The sequence below is a fragment of the Phallusia mammillata genome, chromosome 5, assembly GCF_965637545.1.
Source record: "Phallusia mammillata chromosome 5, kaPhaMamm4.hap1.1, whole genome shotgun sequence".
NCBI classification, from domain to species: Eukaryota; Metazoa; Chordata; class Ascidiacea; order Phlebobranchia; family Ascidiidae; genus Phallusia; species Phallusia mammillata.
Genome location: NC_137256.1, coordinates 13,012,662 through 13,037,883, shown reverse-complemented (window position 1 = coordinate 13,037,883; position 25,222 = coordinate 13,012,662). Strand labels below are relative to the sequence as shown.

At 39.3% G+C, this 25,222-nt stretch overlaps 2 protein-coding genes and 1 pseudogene across 2 annotated transcripts; 2 read left to right on the top strand and 1 right to left on the bottom strand.

The window, feature by feature from the left end:
• The first annotated feature begins 303 nt into the window (after positions 1-303).
• LOC145229568 (uncharacterized) lies at positions 304-10,347 on the top strand. The gene is made up of 29 exons (XM_080094921.1): positions 304-494; positions 552-719; positions 785-972; positions 1,041-1,106; positions 1,235-1,354; positions 1,730-1,884; positions 2,863-3,003; positions 3,069-3,198; positions 3,259-3,347; positions 3,592-3,769; positions 3,866-3,952; positions 4,070-4,275; positions 4,403-4,503; positions 4,858-5,056; positions 5,384-5,409; positions 5,942-6,034; positions 6,476-6,643; positions 6,714-6,901; positions 6,961-7,026; positions 7,089-7,208; positions 7,376-7,530; positions 7,681-7,821; positions 8,206-8,335; positions 8,392-8,480; positions 8,849-9,026; positions 9,090-9,176; positions 9,341-9,552; positions 9,610-9,710; positions 10,004-10,347. The coding sequence occupies exons 1-29, from the start codon at positions 449-451 to the stop codon at positions 10,243-10,245; spliced, it is 3,870 nt and encodes a 1,289-aa protein (XP_079951047.1). The 5' UTR covers positions 304-448; the 3' UTR covers positions 10,246-10,347.
• A 4,236-nt stretch (positions 10,348-14,583) lies between these two features.
• Positions 14,584-18,287, top strand: LOC145229081 (uncharacterized). The gene is made up of 5 exons (XM_080094343.1): positions 14,584-14,934; positions 15,114-15,172; positions 15,568-15,675; positions 17,677-17,811; positions 18,049-18,287. The coding sequence occupies exons 1-5, from the start codon at positions 14,912-14,914 to the stop codon at positions 18,276-18,278; spliced, it is 555 nt and encodes a 184-aa protein (XP_079950469.1). The 5' UTR covers positions 14,584-14,911; the 3' UTR covers positions 18,279-18,287.
• A 3,608-nt stretch (positions 18,288-21,895) lies between these two features.
• On the bottom strand, positions 21,896-23,084 carry LOC145229567 (uncharacterized; annotated as a pseudogene).
• Between the last annotated feature and the right edge of the window lie 2,138 nt (positions 23,085-25,222).

Genomic DNA, 25,222 nt, shown 5'->3' with positions numbered 1-25,222 from the left:
CGGTAGTTTGGTGACCTCTGGTTTAAGCGAACGCAGTACATGTGAAGACCAAGTATTTGCTTTTAATCGTGTACTTTGCAAACGCTCTAGCTAGCGCATGCAGTAAATATAAGAATTTTAGGTTTTTAAACTCCAAAGGTTTCACGTTCTTGTCCAAGCTGTTTAATGAGTGTGAATTACCATTGGCAAACATCCTCTGCGCATAAACTATAGTGCAACTGAACAAAAAAATCTAGAAATTAGTATAGTGTTCAAGGGAGGCTTTTGACTTGCACCAGCATATTTTTTCTCTCCAGGGCCCTGATTGCCCCAGTTTAGATTTGCTGCAGAAAAACGCCTCTTTGCTCGTCGTTTTGCATGTTGTTGTTTCTTCACCAACAACAATATCGTGCTTCTTGCGTGCTGGGTCTCCTCTGTGCAGTTCGACTGTTAGAGACTGTTAACAAAAATGGACTTAACTACAGAGGGAACGCTGTCTTCTGCCAACATTCCAGGTATGACAATAATGATTTCACAACAAAAAACATCTGTTGATACTTTTGTTTTGTCAGGTCGTGATGGGGTGATAAAGAAAACCTTTCATTGGGTTGATTACTTAATTTTTGCTTTATTGCTTGGAGTTTCGGCAGCTATTGGAATATTTTTTGCAATTCGGGATAAAAGACGAAAACATGTTGGAACGCAGGATTATCTAATGGCCGGACGAAAAATGACCTACGGTGTGTGTTAATTTTTTACTACAGAAACAAAGTAATTTTTGTACTTAAATACATTTTTTCACCAGGTCCTGTTACGATGAGTCTTATTGCTTCATTTATGTCCTCAATCACAATCCTTGGTGTACCTGCAGAATATTACGTTTATGGTACCATGTTTACATGGTTTATTTTGACCTACGCGGCAGTAACTGTGATCACTGGATGGGTTTATATGCCTGTATTCTACGACTTAAAAATTACAAGCACGTACGAGGCAGGTTTACATAGTAGTCTATACGCAAAAGCGACATGCATTTATTTATTTGTTTCCTTTCTTTTCAGTATGTGGAGCAACGATTTAATCGCGCAACAAAGTATATAGTCACCATCATGTATTTTATACAATCGGTAAGTAATTTCTGTTACTTTAGTTTTACGTAGAACTACGCAATGTGAGCGCTGTTCCCAAGCCATCGTGGCTTTTCCAAATCTCGACGTATTTAATTTCCTTTTTATTTGACTGGTTGTCCACGCAGTTGATGTATGGTGGCATCGTAGTGTATGGGCCAGCTTTGGCGTTGAGCGAAGCAACTGGATTTGACTTGTGGATTGCAATCCTTTCGACAGGAATTGTTTGTGTGTTTTACACCGCATTGGTAAGTTGTTGATAAAAATGTGAGGTACCTAAAGCATAGCACGCTTAAATTAAAAATAAACCAACTTTAATTTTGATACATTGAGACAGAATCAATGAATAAATGACTTTCTATTTGCCGAATGAAATCGCTCTAGAACCGCCAGTTTAAAAATAGAATTGATGAGAAAAATATATACGTATGGTGGCGCTACAGAGTATTTTCGAGAATTTTTTACAACAATTTAAATATGCATCGAGTGCAGGAACTTGGACGAATGGTCCGGCGGGCCTGACCCATTTACAGACATAAAAACCCTGATCGGGATTTGTCCCCGGGAGTGTCCTGGGTTCGAACCCCGTGAAAAAAATTAAGTATAGTTTGGAACTATTTTAGGGTGGGCTGAAGGCGGTAATATGGACTGACGTGGTGCAGTCAATAATGATGATCACAGGATTTTTGGCTGTTATCATCCAAGGTAGCATAAACCACGGAGGTTTTGGAAACATTTGGAATGCAGCCGCAGAAGGTCAAAGAATCGACTTTGTTCAGTAAGCACTATCTCTAATTGACGGACAAGTTTCCCAATTGCTGCGATATCGAGTTTTTGCGTCAAAGTTACCACATTGTGGCACTAACTAGCCTACTAAAGTGGTTATCGAATCAAATACGTTTTTTAATAATCAACTAATTAAAATTAATATATATATATATGTATGAATTAAGACTTTGAAATACAGTCAAACAACAATTTTATTGTGGTTATGCTGTTTGTCTTAACGGTAGATAGAATAGTAGACACTAAGGTTTATTATTACAATCCAAATGAAAAACCAGTGATAACCACTGCAGTTATATATGATGTATGAGCCAACTAGCCTTTTTTCAAGTCAGAAGTTTCTTGTGCCTTCGTTTACACCAGGGGTGTGTGACCTTTTTCGTCGTTGGGACATATAACCAACTTCGGACATCAAGCGAGGGCCACACAATGTTTTGCATGTGCCCTATTTACACGTTTTACACTACTGTTGGTGCGGCTTGCATTATAATATCATGTCGATATGATTTCCACACCCCTGCGTTTTGTTTTATTTTGCGTTTAAAATCAACTTGAAAATGTTAGGTGCAAGTTAATTTCGTCGCAACACTGCCTTTGACAACAAGTAATTGTTTACCAGACTAATATATTACGTCACATTCGGTATGGATACGCAACCACCACCTAGTGCGCATAGAAGACCATAGGTCTGGCTGAATTAAGTTCCATTCGCTGGTTTAGCTTATTCTTGTTATGTATAGCAACTTAGGAGATTTACTGAAAACTAGCGGAGATTTTTTTGCAAAAATGTGCATTTTACTTGCTCTGAATCAGAGCGTTGTTGAGGGCCACACTAAACGGCTTGGCGGGCCGGATTGTGGCCCGCGGGCCGCGGGTTGCACACCCCTGGTTAACACCTATATAATATGACCATCATCAGTCCTTTACAATAAGAATACACGTTTCAAAAAGTTTTTTGGGGGATTTTTAGCTTCGAGGCAGACCCCCGCATTCGACACACATTCTGGTCAATTTTGTTTGGAGGAACAGTGTTTTGGATTGGAATCAACGGAGTTAACCATGCGCAAGTTCAACGATATGTTTGCATCAGGACGAAACGCGACGCCCAAAAGTTGCTGTTTTTCTGTTAGTTTTTTGTTTATGTCGTCGCTTAATGCAAATTACTTTAATTTAAAGGGCGATTGTCTGGAATGGAGTTGGCCTTGTAGCGATACTGGTTTTGGCTGGAATGACAGGATTGACAATATACGCAACTTACAAACACTGCGATCCCATTAACAGCAAGGCCATTTCGAGTGCGGATCAGGTATAGACTAAATTCAGGTTGCAATTTTATTATTTAATGGGCGTTAAATCTTTACTTTAGCTGTTTCCTTACGTTGTAATGGACACTTTAAGTCACCTTCCTGGAATGCCTGGACTATTTGTGGCGGGAGTTTATAGCAGTTCATTAAGGTACTTATGTGTTGAATAACGTTTACTCAGTAAACTTTACAGGCTATGATATTTGTTGTTGTTTTTTCGCAAATAAATAACACTAAAAGTATTACGCATTAACATGGTAGGCTATTCCGAAAATTAGTAGATTTTGCAACATTTTTTCACTTAATGCCTTTGGATCGAATCTGAGAATTTGATCATAATTGATTATTCCCTGTGCTGTGCCCCTATTTATAACCATATTTGATTTGATAAACAGCACTATATCTTCCGGGATGAACGCATTAGCTTGCATTGCACTTCAAGACTTCGTTAAACCGCACACGAACTGGACGCCCCGAACTTACCTTAAGGTGTCCAAGATTTTCGTTGTCGCTTTTGGCGTCACCTACATCATCCTTGCATACCTAGCTTCAGTCGTTGGTGGCCTGATTCGGGTAACTGTCTCTTTCGTTAAATTCACTAAACTTTAAAATTCAGTATGTGTGTGGTAAGACGTCCTTTGCAAACTGGTTTTCTTGCTTTAATTGCAGATGGGGTATAGTCTGAACGGAATTGTAAGTGGTCCTATCGTTGGAGTTTTTACTGTTGGCATGGTATTACCGTTTGTCAATTCATGGGTAAGTTTTTTAACATTTTGCAATTTTTTCTTGTCCGTTAACACAGGTCCAAACCGTTTTCTTTAATACATCATTAGTAATGAATTTTCCCAAACCATTTCGGATTATATTTTCCAGGGCGCCATAGGTGGCGCATTAGCTGGTTTGACTTCGACCATTTGGGTGGTTATTGGTTCAGTAGCTTACCCTCCTACAAGTGACGTGACACGACCATTGCCGAGATCAACTGATGGTTGTGCCTTTCCTGATTTATCTGTATCATCGTCATTTAGGAACGCTACTAAAATTGCAAGCAACATGCCCGGGATTCAAAACGAGGAAAGGTATCCGGCCCATTGTCAACTGTGTGTTATTTCACTGTACATGTATTTTCGCTAATGTTTTTGATCTACAACCACATTTGACGGTTTGCGACTTGCGTAGTTCTATAACAACTCTATATTTTTTTAGACCAGCCATTGCCGATTTCTACTCTCTGTCCTACATATACATTTCACTTCTTGGCTTTATCGTTACCACAGTTGCAGCAATTCTTATCAGTACATGTACAGGTAATAAAGCAAAAACAGGAAACCTCGGTTAAACCGGATTCGCTTTATCCGGATCTTCGCCCAATTCGAACAAAACTTAGGTACAAAAGGTTTGTAATGTCGTAAGGCTTCAACTAATCGACATTGGTAAATCCTAATCCGGACAATTTTAGGTCTAAACGGGCCTCGATTAACTGAGGATTACTGTAGTATGTTTTCTTGTCTTATATTACCAAATTCTTCTTCAAAATAACAAAATGTTTGCCGGGACATATTTACTGATGGCATTCTCCCACATTTTATAAGCACATATTTTAAACTGCTGTTTGATCGGCAATACAATAGGTTTTGTCGTAAACCCCTTTTACTTTTAAGGCTTGACAAAAAAGAATCCACCGGACCCAAAACTTCTCATTCCACTAGCAAGGGGTAAACCAACAGAAAATCACAAGAAGAACGTTGAGAAAGTTCAGCATCAGCTTATGCGTGACGAGAAAACAGATTCTTGGTCGCATACACAGCGTCCTGGGGCATCATTCCCTGCTTCAACAGCGGAAACAGATTCATGTTTTGAGTAAATTACATTTTAAAGATCAACACTACAGATGTAGGTTAATAAGTAACTGTACAATTTCGGATGTTTACCGAACTACATTGATGCACGCTATTTTAATCCGAATTAAACATCAGTTATATATTTGTTTTGATATGTGGTAATGCAATAAGGGTGTTCGTTCTTTTCAGAAATTCGTAATATTGTGCCTTTGGTGTCATGCGCCACCTAATGGCACGTTTGTTTGGTTTTTGTCAAGCCTATTTTAGCAGTCTAAATGTGCTGATAACCTGTCTAATTTAGTGGTTAATTGTCAATAACTAGAATAACATTATTACTGCTTCTAAGGGTAACGGCTACTTTCCGGAAAACAAGTGTGAACAAATGAATGTACGTTACTTTCGTTCTTCGTTGAAAATCAGTAAAATAAAGTTATTTGATGTGGTTTATGTAAACTATTGTTTTCAAAGAAAGCAAGAATTATAATTGATCTGGGTGGATTCGTGAAAGCTATTGCCCAGGGCCGTTTGCAAAAGCACTACAAAATGCCTTCGTTCTTCCTCCACGCTTCGTTAGTTTTTGTCGGGAAGCCTTCAAGAAAAAAAAATGCAATGTGTCAGAGCTTGGTTTTGAAAACGACTTAAAACAAACTACTGGTCAAGACCGGCAGATATGATTTGCCTCACTTAGCTGCTGATGGGCTGTTCATAAATACAGATAGAGTAGTCATTGAGCTTAGTAGTTTGCACACATTGTGCGCACATTGTTTTAAAAGTGCACGTATGCGACCTTCCTGTTTGCGAACATATTTTTCTTGTATTACGCGAAAAAAGCGGGAAGATTGAGTTAATCATTAACTACGATAGACGTTAGTTTTCATAGCCTTTTGCACAAAGTTTCAGTAAGGTGTAAAGTTTAGAAATTGTTTTTTTTTTTACTGTACGAGCAGCGGCATGACGGCTTTGACCGAAACCGCATCGGAAGGTTTTACCACGACAGGTGAGTTGATCTTTCAAGTTATTTAACAACCCATAAAAAACGACAAAATATTAACAACTAAAGATTGGAAATTTCCTATAGACTTCCTATTTGCTGTGCCTTTCACGCAAAGGGTCATAACAGTATTGACTATTCGTTATTTTGTTTTTGTGTTGGTAATTAAAGGGTGTAAATTTACCTTTAAGATCTAACTTCAATTTACAAATTTTAATTTTATGCACTTTTTTTACAATTTTGGGATCAATCCTATCTATTTACTTTCACAAAAAAATATACGGTTAGTTCTGGTTAGTCTACCAATCGCTTGGCCCGTTATATTTTTGTGATAGTAGTTTACACGCTACTAGTCTTGGAGGTAAAAATCAAACATATTTTAGCATTGTGCAAGTTATAAACCTTTCAGGCAAACATTATGTTTGGAAAATGTTGTTACTTACGCAGCTTCAAATGGCACGAAAAACTTGTTTCAACCAGTCGACTACGTGATATTTGCAATCATGCTGCTTATGTCTGCCGCGATTGGTTTGTTCTTTGCAATACGAGACAGACGAAGGAAGTTTCAAAACGACACTACTGAATATCTAATGGCCAGTAGAAGAATGACCTTCGGTAAATTTGTCATCAATACAAAGATGAGTTTTAACAAGGGCAGTTTTTAACTAAACCGTTTAAATTTTAGGTCCGGTAGCAATGAGTTTGATTGCCAGTTTCATGTCGTCGGTTACAATTCTTGGCGTCCCTGCAGAATACTACATCTATGGCACAATGTTTACTTGGTACGCCCTGGTCTATGGAACTGTGTGTTTTGTGATAGGCTGGGTTTACATGCCCGTTTTCTACGACCTCGGAATTCATAGCACATATGAGGTAAACAGTTTGCTGGAAATCAATTTAATGTACTGATGGCCAACCGTTTGCATTTTCAGTATTTGGAGTTACGATTTCATCGTCCGACGCGGCTAATCGTGACCTACATGTACTTTTTGTTGTCGGTATGTGCAAACATTGCTGATGGCGCACCATTTTGACCTACTTTAACGCCAATTTGCTTTAGCTCTTATACGGAGGCGTAGTTGTGTATGGGCCAGCTCTGGCTCTCAGCGAAGTGACTGGCTTTGACATATGGGTGGCAATTATGTCTACGGGACTTGTCTGCATTTTCTACACCGCTCTGGTAACAAATTTGATGATTTGGGTTTTGTTGATCTGTTACGATATTTAGGTTTCAACCTAAAATAATATTCAAATCTACTCCTTAGAACAAACTCTTAGATTTGTTTTACCACGTATGTGTAAATTTTCTACCATTGTTGTTGGTAAGTTCATACATTGCATTATCAGGGTGGATTGAAGGCTGTGATCTGGACCGATGTCGTCCAAACCATAATAATGATGACTGGCTTCATTGCAGTGGTGGTGCAAGGCAGCATAAATCATGGCGGCTTTACAAATATCTGGAATGCCGCTGCGGAAGGCGGTCGCATAGACTTTGTCCAGTTGAGTTAACCTGCTGACTTCTGTAAATCAAGGGCCGACTTAAGCCATACTAAATGCAACGTACAGCGCCTCTTGACCGAATTCCGCTTTCATGGTTCGTTGGTCGGCGTCTTAAGTTCTCCTTTAATTGTATTGGTCTGTTTTTTCAGCTTTGAGCCAGATCCTCGCATACGTCACACGTTCTGGTCTATAATTTTCGGCGGGACCATATTTTGGCTTAGTATCAACGGCGTAAATCAGGCACAAGTACAGAGATATGTGTGCTGCAAGAGCAAGGTACATGCCCAAATGTAAGTAAAAAAATCCCTAATTACAAACGCAGAATAAAACACCTGGAAACACTTGTCTAATAAAACAATTTATGTCGGAGAGAATTTAAAGTATATGCCGTATTGCGATAAATTTTTACAACAAAAACCGCTGATCTTGATTAGACAAGTGTTTCCAGGTGTTTTAGCGATGTACTTGCAGTTAATTACAACCATTTCATTATCAGCATTGTCAAATTTCCATGCAATAGTTTTTGGCTTATTTTGAATGAATGTCATGAATGTCGATCCACTTGGATCGCTTGCTGCACTTTGTTTCACAATCGCATAAATGCATGTTCACATCGCTTGGTGTGTAACCACCTACTGCATTTCCCCCATGTAATAGTATTTTTTAATCCGCAGAGCAATCGTCCTAGATGGGTTCGGGCTGATCGTAATTCTGGTCCTTGCGGGAATGACTGGTCTGACAATTTATGCCACGTACCGTGATTGCGACCCTTTGGATGGCCTTGCTATCAACAAATCTGATCAGGTAATATTGGGCGTAAATATATCAAGAAACAAATTATCGAGCCTAATCTTTCCCAGCTGTTTCCTTACATTGTGATGGATATTCTGGGATACCTTCCGGGTATTCCAGGTCTTTTTGTAGCTGGGGTCTACAGCAGTTCATTAAGGTAAGTCAATTGGATTTATTTTTTTAAAGCCGCACAGTGATTCACCTACACGGACCCGAACCCGATCCGACTTACTCACTTTTGCTATGACTCATTCCAATAAAACCTAAACTCAAAACAACAACAACAACAAATAAATCCAACAATACTCAAAAACAAGGCAAAAACAAAGTTTTATAGAGTTCGTATTTGTACGTAGTGAATACATTGTAATGCAGACGTTTCACAACCAATTGTCATCATCAGAGCAAAGTCGACTTTGTTTCTAGAAACGTTTGCATTTTAATGTATTTACTTACACAAGATCTCTGAAAGCCATGCTTTTGGTTATACCATATCTAGTATTCAATAAAACTGTTTGTGCGCAGCACTATTTCATCAGGCATGAACGCCATGGCATGTGTAGCCCTCGAAGACATTATTAAGCCAAATACAAACTGGGCTCCTCGTTCCTACCTCATAGTTTCAAAAATTCTCGTCATCTCATTCGGTATTTTGTATATTCTTCTGGCATACATGGCGTCTGTTGTTGGAGGACTTATTCGGGTAACTATCATGTATTTGTTTAAGAGGCATGTGAATATTATGTATAGTATTTGCCGTTTTTAGATGGCATACAGCGTTCTTGGAATTATTGGAGGCCCGATTGTTGGCGTTTTTACAATGGGAATCCTTATGCCGTTTATAAATGAATGGGTAAGTGAGATTTTTTTGACCTACATCTGTTTTTCGAATTGACTTTAATGAACTGCCAAGTACTAAAGGGTTTACGTTCTTTGGCATGTTCCCAATTCATTTTGCTGTCTTTTGGGGAGAAACTTATGTAAGATATTTAACAAATTGTTTTGTTTGTACTCCAGGGTGCCACGATTGGTGTTTCGTGTGGATTTATATCAACGATCTGGGTTTTTGTGGGTTCTATTATTTATCCGCCACCAGCCGAGTTCTTACGAGTCCTACCGCGCTCGACGGACTCGTGTCCAGCTGTTCCAACGACAACTATGCCATTTAACGCAACTGAATTCAATACTATTAGCTACAATACTGCTGAACAAACTTTTACAGACGAAAGGTAGGTTGTAACTATTCACTTGATGAAAGAACTTTTTATAGTTCTGTTTTGTTTTAGGCCCCCGATAGCTGATTTCTATGCATTATCGTACATATACATCGCCCTTCTTGGCTGTTTGACAAGCATGGTGGTGGGAACGGTCATAAGCCTCGCAACAGGTAATATTTTGTTTTCGTATTTTTTTTCTACTCGCTATTTCTTGATTTAAAATGCTACCCGATATTATTTGTGTTTTCGTCAAAAAAACTTAAACAGTGATGAATTAAGAGGTCTGCTGACTGGGTACAGCCATCAGCGGCCTGTTTTGCCCTATTAACGGAAGTTTTATATGTTTAAAACTATGCATATGTTTTCGCATTTTATTCTGTTAGGTAACTGCCGCATGTGAGTAGCCTAATGACAGGTTTGCCATCCACAAAAACCTCGTGTATGATTTTTACTGGTATATTAGGTTGCACCAAGAAACGTAAACCAGCGCGGAATTTGCTTTGTCCCTTGTTTTTTAATTCGAACGATGACGGAAACACGTCTGTCTTGGAAAGATCTTCCAGTTGGTCAGCCGCATCTCATCATATTATTCGTCGTGAATCAGAAGAGCCCAAATCACCAGACACACATCTTTTAAAAGTAAATCCGAGTGGAGAAACAAACACCAAAAATGCATTCACCGCTGACGGGGAATCAAATTTTTGAGGACAAAGAAACAACAAAAACTTTTTTCAAATACAGCGATCTCGTTTTGTACCGCCCGCTTTAGAACGAATGGAATTAATAAACTGCCTAGATATTCGTAAAGACCATATTACCTTTTTTAGGTTTCGAGTAGGTTAGAGATTAGTTGAGTTAGTTTATTTTCGCTTGGTGAAAGAAAACATAGCGACACAATTGCAACAAACAAACCACCAAGCCGGAAATAGCTGCGCAACGTTGTAACGTTAGGCCTACAGAGCGCAAACAGTGGCGAGCACGATTAATGGATAAATGGCTGCACGCGCTGGAGCTACACCGTTGAGTCACTTTTTTATACGCCTGAAAAGTTTTGACTTGTTTGTTAATATTGTAAAATCTCTATGTAGGAAAAGAATAGGCCTATGTGAAAACTGTGGGCCTACTGCATGAAGAAAAATATGTGCAACAAAGTTTGTTTATGTTTGACATGAGAAAAAAGTAAGTTACCATAATGTAGCGCAGGGGTGTGCAGCCTGCGGCCCGCGGGCCAAATGCGGCCCTTCATTAAAGGTTGTGCGGCCCGCAGATACGCTTGGATTTCAAATATGCTTTTTTTCTGCGACCTTGCAATATGTGGCTAGAATCAAATGCGAATTTAACTTGTAGTTAAGCATATTTGGTAAGCAACAAAGAAAAATCCCCTTGTGTTATACACAAATGCGGCCCGCGATCTAATTTTGGCAATCGTATTTGGCCCCACAGCAACAAAGGTTGCACACCCCTGATGTAGCGCATGAACGTAACCTTTAAACAAGTGTTCCAATTGTCGGTCCCAACATGAAAAAATGATTATACTTACGATTCATTTTAGCATTAGAATTTTTCCAACAATTTTGCTATCGGATATTTTATTTACCGTGTGTGGGCGCTAAAGTGATACATGTTGTTATGACACGTGACCTAATGCATAACGCACATGGATTGTGGTGTTTGTGTGGGGTAGCACTAATTTACGGAATGATGAATGGTCGGAATGGTCGGAACGCTCACTAATTTACGGAATGGTCGGAATTGTCGGAATGGAATGAATAGGGCCAAAACTAATTTGATGAATGGTCGGAACGGAATGAACTGTCGGAATAGAATGAACTGTCGGAATGGAATGAATGACGCTGTAAGAGCAGAATGAACTGTCGGAATGAAATGAACGAAGTTGTATGAACAGAGTGAATTGTCGGAATGAAATGAACGAAGCTATAGGAACAGAGTGAACTGTCGGAATGAAATGAACGAAGCTATAGGAACAGAGTGAACTGTCGGAATGAAATGAACGAAGCTGTAGGAACAGAATGAACTGTCGGAATGAAATGAACGAAGCTGTAGGAACAGAATGAACTGTCGGAATGAAATGAACGAAGCTGTATGAACTGAGTGAACTGTCGGAATGAAATGAACGAAGCTATATGAACAGAATGAACTGTCGGAATGAAATCAATGGGGCTGTAGGAACGGAATGAACGTCGGAATCGAATGAATGTTATCGTATGAACGAAACAAAATGAATTTAGATGATTTCAATGTTATATTATTTCCGGCTCGATGTTTGTTAATGATACAATTTACTTGCTCAGTGTTCTTCGGTCAGGCAAATATATTAATCTGAATAAAAGTTTTAACAAAGACTAAGCTTGTCCAAAAACGGCAACCTACGGCCTTTGACTTTCTTAAAAACGAAGCTAGGTTACTTTGGAAAAAATACTTTTTAAGTAAAATAACGTCTCCCAAGTGGATAAATGTTATTTTCAGCACAATCGTTAATCTTCACAAATTGCATAGTCGTGAATTCAACGTAGCGTTGTCTATTTTATTTTTCAAGTGTGTTTGGTTTCGCAAAGTAAGGTAGAGCAAGGATGGCAGTACGGTACAGTACGCAGCGAATTTCATCAAAAACTACGGTACGCGACGAAAGCTGAGGTACGGGTACGGTACTTTACTAGAGCGTACCACCGCACCGTACCACTGTACTGGTACGCATAATACATGTTGAATAAACGGATCATCTTTGAATTTTTTCGAAACTTGAATTTAAATTGTTTATGACATGATTTTATCACAATGTCCCTGTACTACAACAGTACTCAAAAAAGTTTGTGACGTCACTGCTTATTTGTGCTTACGGGCTGACCGCTACGCAAAAGGAGGGTTACGCGTACTGTGGGCGTATTATTAAAACGCGCACATGACAAGAACAGAGATTAACTCGACATTTGTAATTGATTCTCAAGTTAGTTAAAAATCTAGCTAGTGTTGTTGCTGTCTCTTTCGCAGCAATGATTTTAAAAAACATGCTATTGAAAATTACACACTGTCGCTGCATGAGCCCATCGTAGAAAACACATCAACCTTTCATTTCGAATAAGCTGGTTGTAGTGGGGCAGCATGTTTAGAGTTTAGACACTGCTCCTTTAAGTGCATGTCATAAAATGTATCCAACCTAATCCCGATTGGTTTATTTAAAGGTGGGCCTACGGTACGATTTTGCGTACCGTACCTCAAGTAGTTTGATTTCTGACATTTGGCACGGTACGCTCTGCGTAACGAGGTACGTGGTACAGTGGCGTAGGCAGCCAAACATTTTGGGAGAGGCCAAATAATTTGTTTTCTAATACAACTTTTTGCTAACGCTCGGCGTGCTTTTACCAAACACGTGACTTGCCAGACTGTGGTTCGACGGGGCAGCCAAACGCTTTATTGATTTATTCCATGTCTGCATGAATCAAAAAAGCATGGATTTCGGTCTACAACTTGGTGACAAAAGTCATTTTTGGTAATTTATATATTCCTTTGATAGTTGAGAGATGAAACCACAATGATGCGGGACGAAACTACACTAAATTAAAGTTTATCAATGTACAACTTTAAAATTTGGGAGGGGCCATGGCCCCTTTGGTCCCTCCCTGGCTACGCCACTGACGTGGTACGGTCAATGCAATGCGTACCGTACCGTACTGCCATCCTTGGTTAAGAGTCTCAGTACGTCGGGTAATAATAAATTGATTGTTTGTTGTGTTGGCAAACCGTAGATAAACAACGACCATAAGGCGATAAGACAAAGCTAAATTTACGAGGTTAAAGTTAAACCAAAAAAAAATATTAGCACAGCCCGCTGCGAATTTGCTGTTCTTGTTATTCGCAAAAGGTCGCAATGTCTCACCAATGTTTTAGGATGTTGTGAACTTAATAATAAAAAAACTTTGACATGTAAACTTTTAGACAATGGAAGCGGGGTTGCTTGAAAGTACTGTAAAGGTTGTAGTTGCTGCTGCGCCCAAATCAAACAATCTAATAATAACAATAAATCTGTAAATTATGACGTCACGTTTCGTGACGTCACTAATGCGTGCATTACAGTACAATATAAAAGCCATACATTCACTGCCAACAATTCTGTGTTTGACGTCATAAACAAAGCACTAACTAAAACAGGTCGCAGTTTCTATACGTTTTGTTGCTTTTATGCTAGCATGCTTGTTTAAAAGCAAAATTTTTGCTAATTGTTTCCAGATTTTACGATGTTTCGTATTACACCACTACAGACAAATCAAAATATCCACGGCACACCGCCACCGCCCACTCGGCGCCTATGACCGGGGGTATTGATCTGTTCAAAAATATAAAGTAACTGGACTCGTTTTCCAGTACATTTGAAACCAAGCGTCTCTGTGGGCCACATAACTTTTATCTTAATGTGCCGCACTTGGCCCGCGGACCGCAGGTTGCACACCCCTGTGGTACAACATTCATACGATAACAAATTTAATTAAAAAGGAAACACGTTCGATTGATTCTGTTGCATTTATTTGGCAATAATACAGCTGTTCATACAGCCTTGTTCATTTCATTCCGACAGTTCATTCCGTTTATCCAGCTTCGTTCATCTCATTCCGACAGTTCATTCTCTTCATACAGCTTCGTTTATTTCATTCCGACAGTTCATTCTGTTCATACAGCGTCATTTATTTCATTCCGACAGTTCATTCTGTTCATACAGCTTCGTACATTTCATTTCGACAGTTCATTCTGTTCCTACAGCTTCGTTCATTTCATTTCGACAGTTCATTCTGTTCATACAGCTTCGTACATTTCATTTCGACAGTTCATTCTGTTCCTACAGCTTCGTTCATTTCATTCCGACAGTTCATTCTGTTCATACAGCTTCGTTCATTTCATTCCGACAGTTCATTCTGTTCATACAGCTTCGTTCATTTCATTCTGCTCCTAGCCTCCTACAGCGTCATTCATTCCATTCCGACAGTTCATTCTATTCCGACAGTTCCGACCATTCATCAAATTTTCCGTTCCGACCATTCATCAAATTAGTTTTGGCCCTATTCATTCCATTCCGACAATTCCGACCATTCCGTAAATTAGTGAGCGTTCCGACCATTCCGACCATTCATCATTCCGTAAATTAGTGTTACCCGTTTGTGTGTGATTTGGACATCAGGCACAAAGTTCTTCATGCTAGTCCACACTTTTTATCGTAAACGTTTCAGCAGCCTTGAATAACGAGCAACTTATCTGTTTACTCTCCCGTCAGAGCTTTTCGAGTTACTTTTTTTGCAACTTTATCATGGTACATTGTTAGTAGTTTAGTACCAATAGTCGATGTCAGTTAAGTCGATCAAGTATGTCACGAATACAACAAAAAAGGTAGGCAAATTTTATTGTTTTTTTTCGTTAGCCATGTATGCTGTCAGACCAATTGCTACAGAGCAATATAGACTATAAGTCCAGTCCAAGACTGACTTAACCCATGACAGAAAATTGCCTTTTTGTCTGGCTAAATAAAAAACTTAACAACCTTTTTTACTAGCCTGTTATGTTTTTAGGGGTGGCAATTCAAAGTCTGCCAATCAGAACAAGAATCATGATAAAGAGTCATTGAAAGGTATAGCAGCAAAGTTAGTCATTTTTAAGAATCCCTGTTTGATTTGATCGTTCGTTTTTTCTGTTAGACACCTTTACTTGAGTTGTAAGAGAATTTGATAACAATGTTTTTCCACTTTTATTGGCTTCAAACACCCACAGCAAACTACAAACATTTTGCAGCACTGGTTGGCTATCTCACCAGCATTTCCAACCTATGCTGAATTCAGTTCTCACTAATTTTCAGTGTTTAAGTTCATAAATTGAAGTAACACAAGTAATAATATTACTGCAATAAATACAAAAGTGATAAAAGACTGCATAGATGCACCCCCCATAAAAATACAAATTGCACACAAAGGCTGCCAAAATCACTGTGATGAACTAAAGGCAATGGTTGTATTTCATCTTTGACAGAAAGTAACAGTCCATTGTCTACTGATGAGCAGTTGCAAAAAGAAATCAACTGGTGTGTTGAACAACTGAGAATGGGAGTGTTTACTCTAAAGGCTTCAGAGAAACAAGGTTTGCAAAATGTTATCTGTTCATTTGTATATATACAACAGTGGTATCTTTGCCACAATGTGTCTGGGATCAACTGGAGCTGGGTGGTCCAAAGCCTAGTATGGCATGGCCGGTAGCTTTTGTGTCAAGCCCACAAACACTTTCTGCATACAATCATTGAATCTGTTGCAGTAGTCACAACCCTTAATAATTCGCTCATCATTAAATAGCAGAGCAATATTTCTATATAGTGGAGCAATAAGAGCATTGCACTTTGCAAACACTTGCAGGAACTTGAAAACAGTTCTAACTGAGTGTAAGCAGATGTGCTTTGTGGTAATAATATTTAGGTCTCAAACCATAAAATCGGATAAAAAAAAATTCATTACTTTCATACAAAAGAGTTTTCTCCTTTGCGGCCCACCGAGTATTTACCACACCCTAATGTGGCTCTTCAAGTAGAGGTCCACCTCCTGAAGGGGACACAAATTGTTTATGTCCGTATGTTTTTCTTTCTAACACTGGTTTATTGTTTGTTCAAGAAAGGGTGCTTTAAATTGATTCAAATTTACATACATGTTAGTTATCCAAAGTTGATCCTTCCAAAGTTTGATCCTGGATGACCTAGCAGTTCACCAACAGGCCCAAAATGCGACATTTAAAAACAGCTGCACTCTATGTGAGGGCTACTCAATTAGTTTTGTCAAAGGTCCAGAGAGGAAAGGTAAAAATCACCAAAGGTCCAGACACTTCTGTCAGTAATGCACATAAAACGTGTCTCAGCAAAGTTTGGTAATAGCTAATGGGGAAAATCGTGGTCCAAGATGAACACATCTGTTCAAGCCGAATGTTCATGCCGGGAAAATCTAAAGCTTGAATTAGACACTAAATGTTAATTTACTCCTTGAAAGTACATGAGCACAGCGACATACAGAATACATTTTATCTGGTTTGCAGGATTACTATGCACGGCAATGATTAAACATTCAGTTTATTACATCACAGAGACAATTGTGCGCAAACAATCACTGTTTTGTTAATTGTGTAGTGGAATAAAGGACTATTTTGGTCACAGTTGGACATTCTGACCTCACATAAGATTTTGGAAAGACTTTAGGTTCCTCGCAACAGAGCGAGATGTATCAGCTTGAGCATAAACAGGCCTTTTACTAGACAGTCTTTGTGGTGATTAGAAGTCAGCTGTTTTTGTGGTTTTGTTAAATTATCACGTCCATTTTTAGTTTTGGCGAAGGTTTCATACGTTAGACATGATATTTCACATATGTTAGGCAAAATGTTGCTGATTAACATATGTATATGTCAAAAAATAGACTTTTTCCATAAGCCACAATAAATGGTCAGTTTTTGCTTGGCTGTCCTATGACTAGACTTCACTGAAAGTCAACTTGTAGGTATCCCAAAACACAGTTAAGAATGATTCTTTGTCATAACGTAGCTTTTTTATTTTTGACCAATTAATTCCAGAAACATTACTTAAGTTATATATAAATTAGGTAAAACATTTCAGAACACAAACGACTACATGTTACTAAAAATTCGTATTAAAATGTCATAGGTCAACGATATACATTTGGCTAAATAAAGTTAACTGAAGAAAAGTTTTTTATGTATACTTTTGCTGCAGAATATATTCTTAATCTGTCAGCGTGTAATACTGTCTGGGTTTTCGAGAATAAGTTATTATTGGACAGCTATATCGAGGTCAAAGCTAAAGAATAAATTGTCGAAGGATTGGGAGTATTTTTTTCCGATTCTTTTTTACTACTTTTGTAACTATATGACAATATAATGTGAAAATAATGTGGACAAAATATTTTGGGGTTGATCGAATATTTTGTTCCTAAGAATCAAAATATAATTGCATTCAATTGGTGTTTTTTACTATAATTTGTTCAACTATAAGTCAATATGCCATGATTTTGGGGATGTTTTTTTATGCAGTCCAAAACCTGCTGGTACAATTGTTACTGTGTATTATGGATTTTGCAATTATTATTTCAGTTCAAAATAGTGAAAGAATATTAAAAATCCTGACTTCAACCAAAGCGCCACTGGTTAAAAAAAGGCAGGTAATGCATCAGACATTTGGGGATTATCGAAAAAAAATACAAGAAACTGAAAGAAAATGGGAAAAAGGTAAAATTAAAGTTGTTAAGAAGCTTTACAATAAAACCAAATAAAATATTGCAATGAAATGATTTTTGTTGGTATGGCCAGTGCATCGAAAGCATATGAGTGATTTTTGTAAGTTAATATCGGTTAATGCTTCTAAAGTTGGAATCACATTCTAAAGCTTTGTTATACTTTATCACAGAAGAAAAAGGCTATGCGTGTACAATACCTTTGCTTCAACACATCACTGTAATTTTCTAGATGCACTGAAACAGAGAGGTGACTTTAAAATAAAGACCAAAACAGCAACTGGTGGGCAAGGACAGTTTTTGCATGTGTCAAACTCAGCCCAGGGTGCTGTAAAACAAACTGCCGCAAAACAAGAGATAAGCCACATACCAAACATGGAAAACAAGGTTGAATTACAGGACACTCAGTCTGAATCTTTATCAGACAATATGTTTCGTTTTAATTTTGAAATAAATAGCTGAATTAACTGCTTTTGTTTGTTTTTTCTTATAGAGTAAAGCTGCACTTAGAACTTTGGCAACAGACTTTTGAATCATACAAATATTTTGCTAATTTACACCATTTTAACAGCAGCAACACTTTTATCACAGTTAGGTAAGGCGAAATTCCATGTTTATGTGTTTAAAAGTGTTGATTGTTTGGTTTAGAATGGAGTTATATAGTCACTTTCAGTTAATGCGGACTCAATTGGGCAAAAAAACACCCCTAGATCAGGAGGCACAACCTGCGGCCGCAAAGACGAGTTTGTGCGGCCGTGAATATTTTTATTACAATACAGACGAATCTGGTTAATCTCATCACCGATAATGTGGCCCGCGACCACAGTCTGCCGCAATCCCCCACTACTTGCTTACTATGTCAAATTATAGTTGTAACGGACAGTAACGCTCCCCAATAGCAAAAAACTTTCCCGCCGTTGTTACCATTGCACCATACATCCATTGTTACGACATAACTGCCGACCTTGTGTGTGGCCTGCTTTCACGGTTTCCTTTGTTTCCACACGTGTAGCCTTGTTGGTGTTTCAGCAGTATCCAAGTCTGTGGTGTATGCATTAAATTTGCTGTGGTGAATAATTTTATGTTATATCAGTTAGATTGTTTGGACTGTACTGTAATTGTGACGTTCTTGATTGTATTTGGTTTAGGTGGTCAAAAATCCGTTTTAAATCACTGGATAAATAGGCGATTAATGTATCGATTCAGGAATCCGGCCCGCCAAGTACTTCATTTTCCCATATCAGGCCCGCCGACTGGAGAAGTTGCCCGCCCCTGATATAGACAATTGGTCTTAAGCAGGGCGTTTTAGGGCTGTTTGGCATTAAGTCAGGTCAGGAAACTGGCTACAATCAAGCCCGATTTTTTTAAAGGGCCCCAGCAGCGGCGATGTGACTTTTTCTACATTTTAGATATTTAGAATTGCCATAATTCAGGGATTCCGAATCACTAATTTTTTTGGTCCTATGATTTGTCGTTTTCGAGATATTCAATCAAACAATGAGCTCTCGAGCGACACCTTGGTTCAAAATGTAGCAGCGATTGTTACGTCACCTCGTACCAACTTCTAACAATGGCGTTGATCAGCTGTTGTTTTTGTTGCTTGTTTTACCTTTGATGCGTACATTTTTTTATTGTTTACAACTGATAAAATTAACGTAGATACTTAGTTGACAGTTAAGCAATAAATAACAACTGTTTGCTTAAAAAGGTTGGTGTTTTGTTGTTGACAAAAGCTACTTTCCACGTAACAGAATTATTGGAGGTGTTTGTTTACTAACTGTGTGATAATGGAGGAGAGAAAATTATGCGTTTGCTGCCATGAAATTAGTAAGTGCAACAGCAGTTAGCCAAGTTCAACGAATATTCTGAGTCGAATCTGCCTTGTATAAAAGCATATCCTGGATTTGAATCTATATGCCTCAACGTGTATGTATTAGAAGCAGCATGTTATCGATTTAAACGTCAATTCGGAAATCAGGATGAGGGTAACACCTATCACGAGTAAGTTTTACTGTACCAACTACTAACATGCAATATGCCACCAGCAACCTCTATGTATTCAGGCGTTACAGATATACTGCCTACAGAAAATTTGTTGAATGTTGCTGAGGAAGACTTCAGAGTTACGTTGCCAGACTGACAGCCACTTGTCAACTATAAGTTGTGAATTCCCTTGTGACGTTGCTGCACAACAATACATGTGGTTGCATAAGCTTTTCACCCAAGGTCCCAACTCTTTGCAACATGCTTTGTTATAAATTAAAACCATAAAAACAAATATACTGGTGTATGCTCATCTTTTATTTCTAACATAATTGTAGCTACATGCCAAACATCAAAATAATGTTTTGTTTGTGACAATTCTTCACTAATGTATTTAATGATTTGTGGATGCCTGTCAGTCACAAAGGCTTTAATAAACAATCATTTGCTTGTGATGTTTTCAATGCATCTCAAGAATCCTTCTTTTTCCATAGCATTGCTGTTTGCCACTTTATTGCTCTAGAAAATATTATGAAATTACCATCTGAATACCTGAACAAGGTTAATAGCAACAATTTTATTGTTTCAAAGATCCATCATCCATCATTGTGTATGTACCAAATTTAGCTGAGTGTCCAGGGAAATCTGCAGTTAATTGACTTCTGGTACACCATTTAAGAGGTGAAGAAGTTTTTTTTTTTACACACAATGTATTTTGGTTCATAGCTTAGTTTGGGTGGTTCCCTGCATGAAAATGTATTGATATTATTACACCTTTTTTTTCATAACCACACTTTTTTGTTATTTCCAAGTAAATGGCATGACAATAAACTAAATTAGTATAACATAATGGTAATATTAAAGACTATAATGTTAAATGAGATTATGTCATAAAACAATTAACTAAAGCATACCATACCCTGTGCGGCTACTTTTCTTGCAGCTGCTCTCAATGGCATTTCTTGCTGAAGAAGACTGCTCTTGTAAATACATGGAATAGCATTTGGCTTTAACACCAGAACTTTTGCCATACCCCTGTCATACTGCATTTTATTTGTGAAATGTACAAAGAACACTGTATTCGGTTGGTCCCTTCCATTTTTTTCACGTTAACAAATTTAATCCAAGCTGACCGCAATTGCTTTATATTTGGAAAGCGAAAACGTGTCATTTTGCTGGCCTTTTGATTCCCTCTCGAATTGCAACCATACAAAGAACACACTGCAGGCATTTTTGCACACTTGAGTATAAAAATGAAAACATTTAAACACCAAAATACCTAAACTGACTAACGTATTTGGCGTCGCAGAACGTTAACAACCACCGACTATAAACAAGCTCCAAACCAAGTTGGTACGAGGTGACGTCACATGACGTTTGAGCTAAGTGACAAAATATCCGCTAGGTGTCAGTGTTTTTAGATTTAAAACGTAAATATTTGACTAGTAACTTTGATTTTTGTGGTTTTAAACCTGAAATCGTGTTTATAAAAATACGACAAACAACATATTAAAAAATAATTTTCCGGTGCCGGGGCTCTTTAAGGAACCCGACCCGACTTACAACTCTGTTCCTAACTGTCGTGGCTATGGTACAATCGCCCAAGTGTGTTGTAGAAACAAATAAACTCAACTCAACACACTCTTTAATTTGCGCGCACGCTACCAGTTGGCTTAATTTTTTACTTTCTCTTGCAGCCAGATCTATTTTAAAAGAGGTGTTCCTGCGCAACGTAGCCAGGGGCGTAGCCTGAAATTTTGGAAGGGGTCCAACATTTTTTTGGGGGGAGGGACTTCATAAACGACGGTCAATGACGTTTTAGTGTCGGTTTGGGAAATCTCCCTTATAAAATGTGCTTGGCCTCTGGCTTAATATATACGTCAAATGGCCTGTTGTTTCTTGTCTATTGCGGTTTCTGGTTCAAAACAACGCATTAAGCGGCAAAGTATGTAAGCATGCCCCAACCCGAAAGTACAAGACCGAAACCTAGTTAAACTTACAACTTTGGCACATTTTACAGCACAAGAGCGCTAAGGCGAGCTGCATCAGTTTCTATTATAGGCCTACCCCGTTATCCAATTGAAAAAAAACAATAATTAATTGATTTCAGCAAAACCTTCAAACACTATAAGATTACTTTTTAGCTTAAGTAACGTAATGGATCCCTTAGGAGTGGCCTGTGTATATTACACTCCGAATAGGGTGTAAATGTAAGAACCTTGTTATAAAAAGGTGTATTTCTCTTCTGAATATATTTTCGTAACACTATATACAGATCTGTTCATAAGTTTAGTGGTGAAAATAACGTCCCAAATAGACGTAAAAAGCGACATGCTAAATACAAAGGAACCGACTTAGAATCAACGTTTATTTCCGGTTGATAGCGTTGAATGGAAGTTGATTCCAGTGACATTAGTCGATAGCGGTCCCTTGCTGTTCCAAGCACTTCCGGGTTTTTAAAGTCCACTACATGGTCTTTGTTGGCCTGAAGGTGTTGACACACCTCGGACGTTTCGCTTCGTTGGTGTTCATGAACTCGCGTTCCAAGGTTTCGCCTGGTTTCTCCGATGTAGGTTTTTCCGCAAGAACATTTCAGTTTGTAAACAACCGAAGATCGGTTGTGTAATCCTTGCACGTCTTTATGCACAAATGCTTTCACAAGCTTCTGTGTTTGGTGGAAAAGTCGTACACGGACCTTTCCGTCTGTGGCTTTAAGAATAAAACTGAAGAGTTATTTTTGTATGCGGTGGTTGATGTCGCTAAGGTATGGTAGTTTGATACAAGTAGATTTTGGACTTAGTTACATGGAGGTAGCGTCTGTTTAACACCGACCTAATACACCTGGATACGAACTTGGCCGGATGCCCATTTTGAAGTAAAAAGCCCTTGATGTGCATGAATTCCCTATGCATGTTATTATAGTTTCCCTCAATCATGTATGCTCTATTTAGCATTGAACAGGCAAGGTTGACTTTGTGTTGAAATGGTTCAAAACTGGCCCATTTTGCATAGAGGACTGTTCACGTCGGCTTTCGGTATGTGGTGGTGGAGAAATGGCCGCCTGAGCGATCTACCAACACATCTAGAAAGGGAATCCTTAGTTCTTGCTCAGCTTCTTTTTTGAATCTGATGTTTCTGTGAATATTGTTCATGTTGTTAAAAAAATAAGTCGATTGAGTCTGAATCGGAACAAGTCACGAAAATATCGTCGACATAGCGGCACAATACTTTCGGTCGATGCTGTTCCGGTGTTGCGTTGAGAGCTTTGTCAGCCACGTGATTCATGATGACGTCTGCAAATACCGGAGCAGTTGGTGAACCCATTGCTACACCGTTAATCTGTTGGCACACGTGATTGTTGAACTGAAAGGGGGTTGTTGAGGCAGTCCAAAGCAGTAGCTTCTTTAACCGACGACGGTTGAAACCACTGATGGTTTAGGTTCCATCACAGAACATGACGGATAGTATGAGATCAATGGTGAAGTCAACCGTTACGTTGGTAAAAAGGCTGTTTGCATCAAATGTGGCCATTACAACATTGTTGAATGGGCTTTCCTTGATTCTTGAAATAAACGCAAAAGAATCTTTTACTGTGCAGACCTGTTCGCGCACTGACACTAGAATACGCGAAAGCCATTTAGCACTATCATAGTTGAAGCTGCCTGCCGAGTCAAGGATGGGTCGTAGTGATATTTTTTCTTTATGGATCTTGGGCAAGCCATAGAGTGTGGGTGTTCTGGCCACCGTGGGTCGCATTTGGAGATAGTCATCTTCAGTGAGAACACCTTTGGTTTTGGGGTAGCGCAGGCAATTTTGAAGTTTTGTCAGGTTGCTAGCGTTATCGTCCTTGCTTCAAATTACGAACTTGCTGCCATTACTTGAAATGTCATTCATTTTGTTGACATATGCCTTGCGATCTAAAACAACCACGCCATTACCTTTATCAGGTTTCGTAATGATGATGTCTTGGTTGGTCGCCAGGTTCCGAACACTGTTAAGCTCTTTCCGGTGAGAGTGCAGCTGTGTGCTAACGCAGCAATCCAGAAAGTGCGAAGCACCTAGCTCTGCTCGAGTGTTAATTTCCTGGGTGAACCGACATACTGGTTCTGACGCTGGAATGCGGGAAAGAGCATCAGCATTCTGATGTTTTCTACCGGTTTGGTGAACAATCTCCAAATCATAAGCACCACAAGGACCTCAAGCCATCGCGCTACACGTCCAGTGGGTTCCTTCAAGTTCTTGATCCATTGTAGAGCAGCGTGGTCGGAACGAACACAGCAAGGTCTTCCAAGTAGGTAAGTGCGGTAATACTTCAAGAAAAACACCACCGCAAGTAACTCTTTGTGTGTAGTTGAGTAACGACCTTCCGCCTTGCTTAATGTCCTGCTACCGTACGATAAGACGTATTCGACCCCATCATGCACCTGGGAGAGGACAGCACCGATAGCCTTGTCGCTAGCGTCACAATCCAACACAAACTTTCCTTCATCCCTCGGAAACGCCAATATGGGAGCGGAAGTCAAACGGCATTTCAGTATATCGAAGCTTTCCTGGTGGGCCGAGCTCCATTTAAAACTGTTTTCACCGCCTGCTGCTACCAGTTTGTGCAGTGGGCTTGCAATTCGGGCGAAATCCTTAATGAAACGTCGATAGTAGGACGCCAAACCCAAAAAGCTTCGCAGCTCAGTGACAAAACTCGGCACGGCCCATTGTGTCACAGCCCGTACCTTCCCCGGGTCAGGGCCCACCCCTTTATTACTCACAATGTACCCCAAAAAAGAAACTTCGTCATGATACAGTTGACACTTGGCTGGTTTCAATTTCAACCCAGCACGCTTAAGGCGATTTAAAACTTTCCCCAAATTCCTAATATGGTCAGTCTCATTAGATGCATAACACAAAATATCGTCAATGTAGCACAAACAAATATCACCCAAACCCCTTAGCACAACAGCCATCAAACGCTGAAACGTTGAACCATCTGGCTTCTGGACTAAAACAATTGGGGAACTCCAATCAGAACTCGGCGAAATCACGCCGTATCGGAGCATCTTCCCCACCATTTCGTCAATCCTCTTCCGGTGCACGATCGGTGCCCTCCGGGGATGCTGTTTGATTGGTGGGCCAGTAGTTTCGATTCGGTGTTCAGCCAACTCGGTAAACCCCAGGTCGTCTGAATGCTTAGAAAGCACTTTCCGGTGGCCCCACAGCAACTGGGCGAGGGTTTCCGGCTCGGCCAGCCTTGCACGAATCTCTTCGAACTTCAGCGCAGCTAATAACCCCGAAATTCATCGTCGTTCCAGTTGATGGGCGTGCCCTGTTCCCTTGAATCTTCTTTCCTCGACACATCACGCACAGCCACGGATTCTACAGGCATAGCAGCCAGTTGGCCGAACCCAGCCACAGGATGAATCACTCCAACG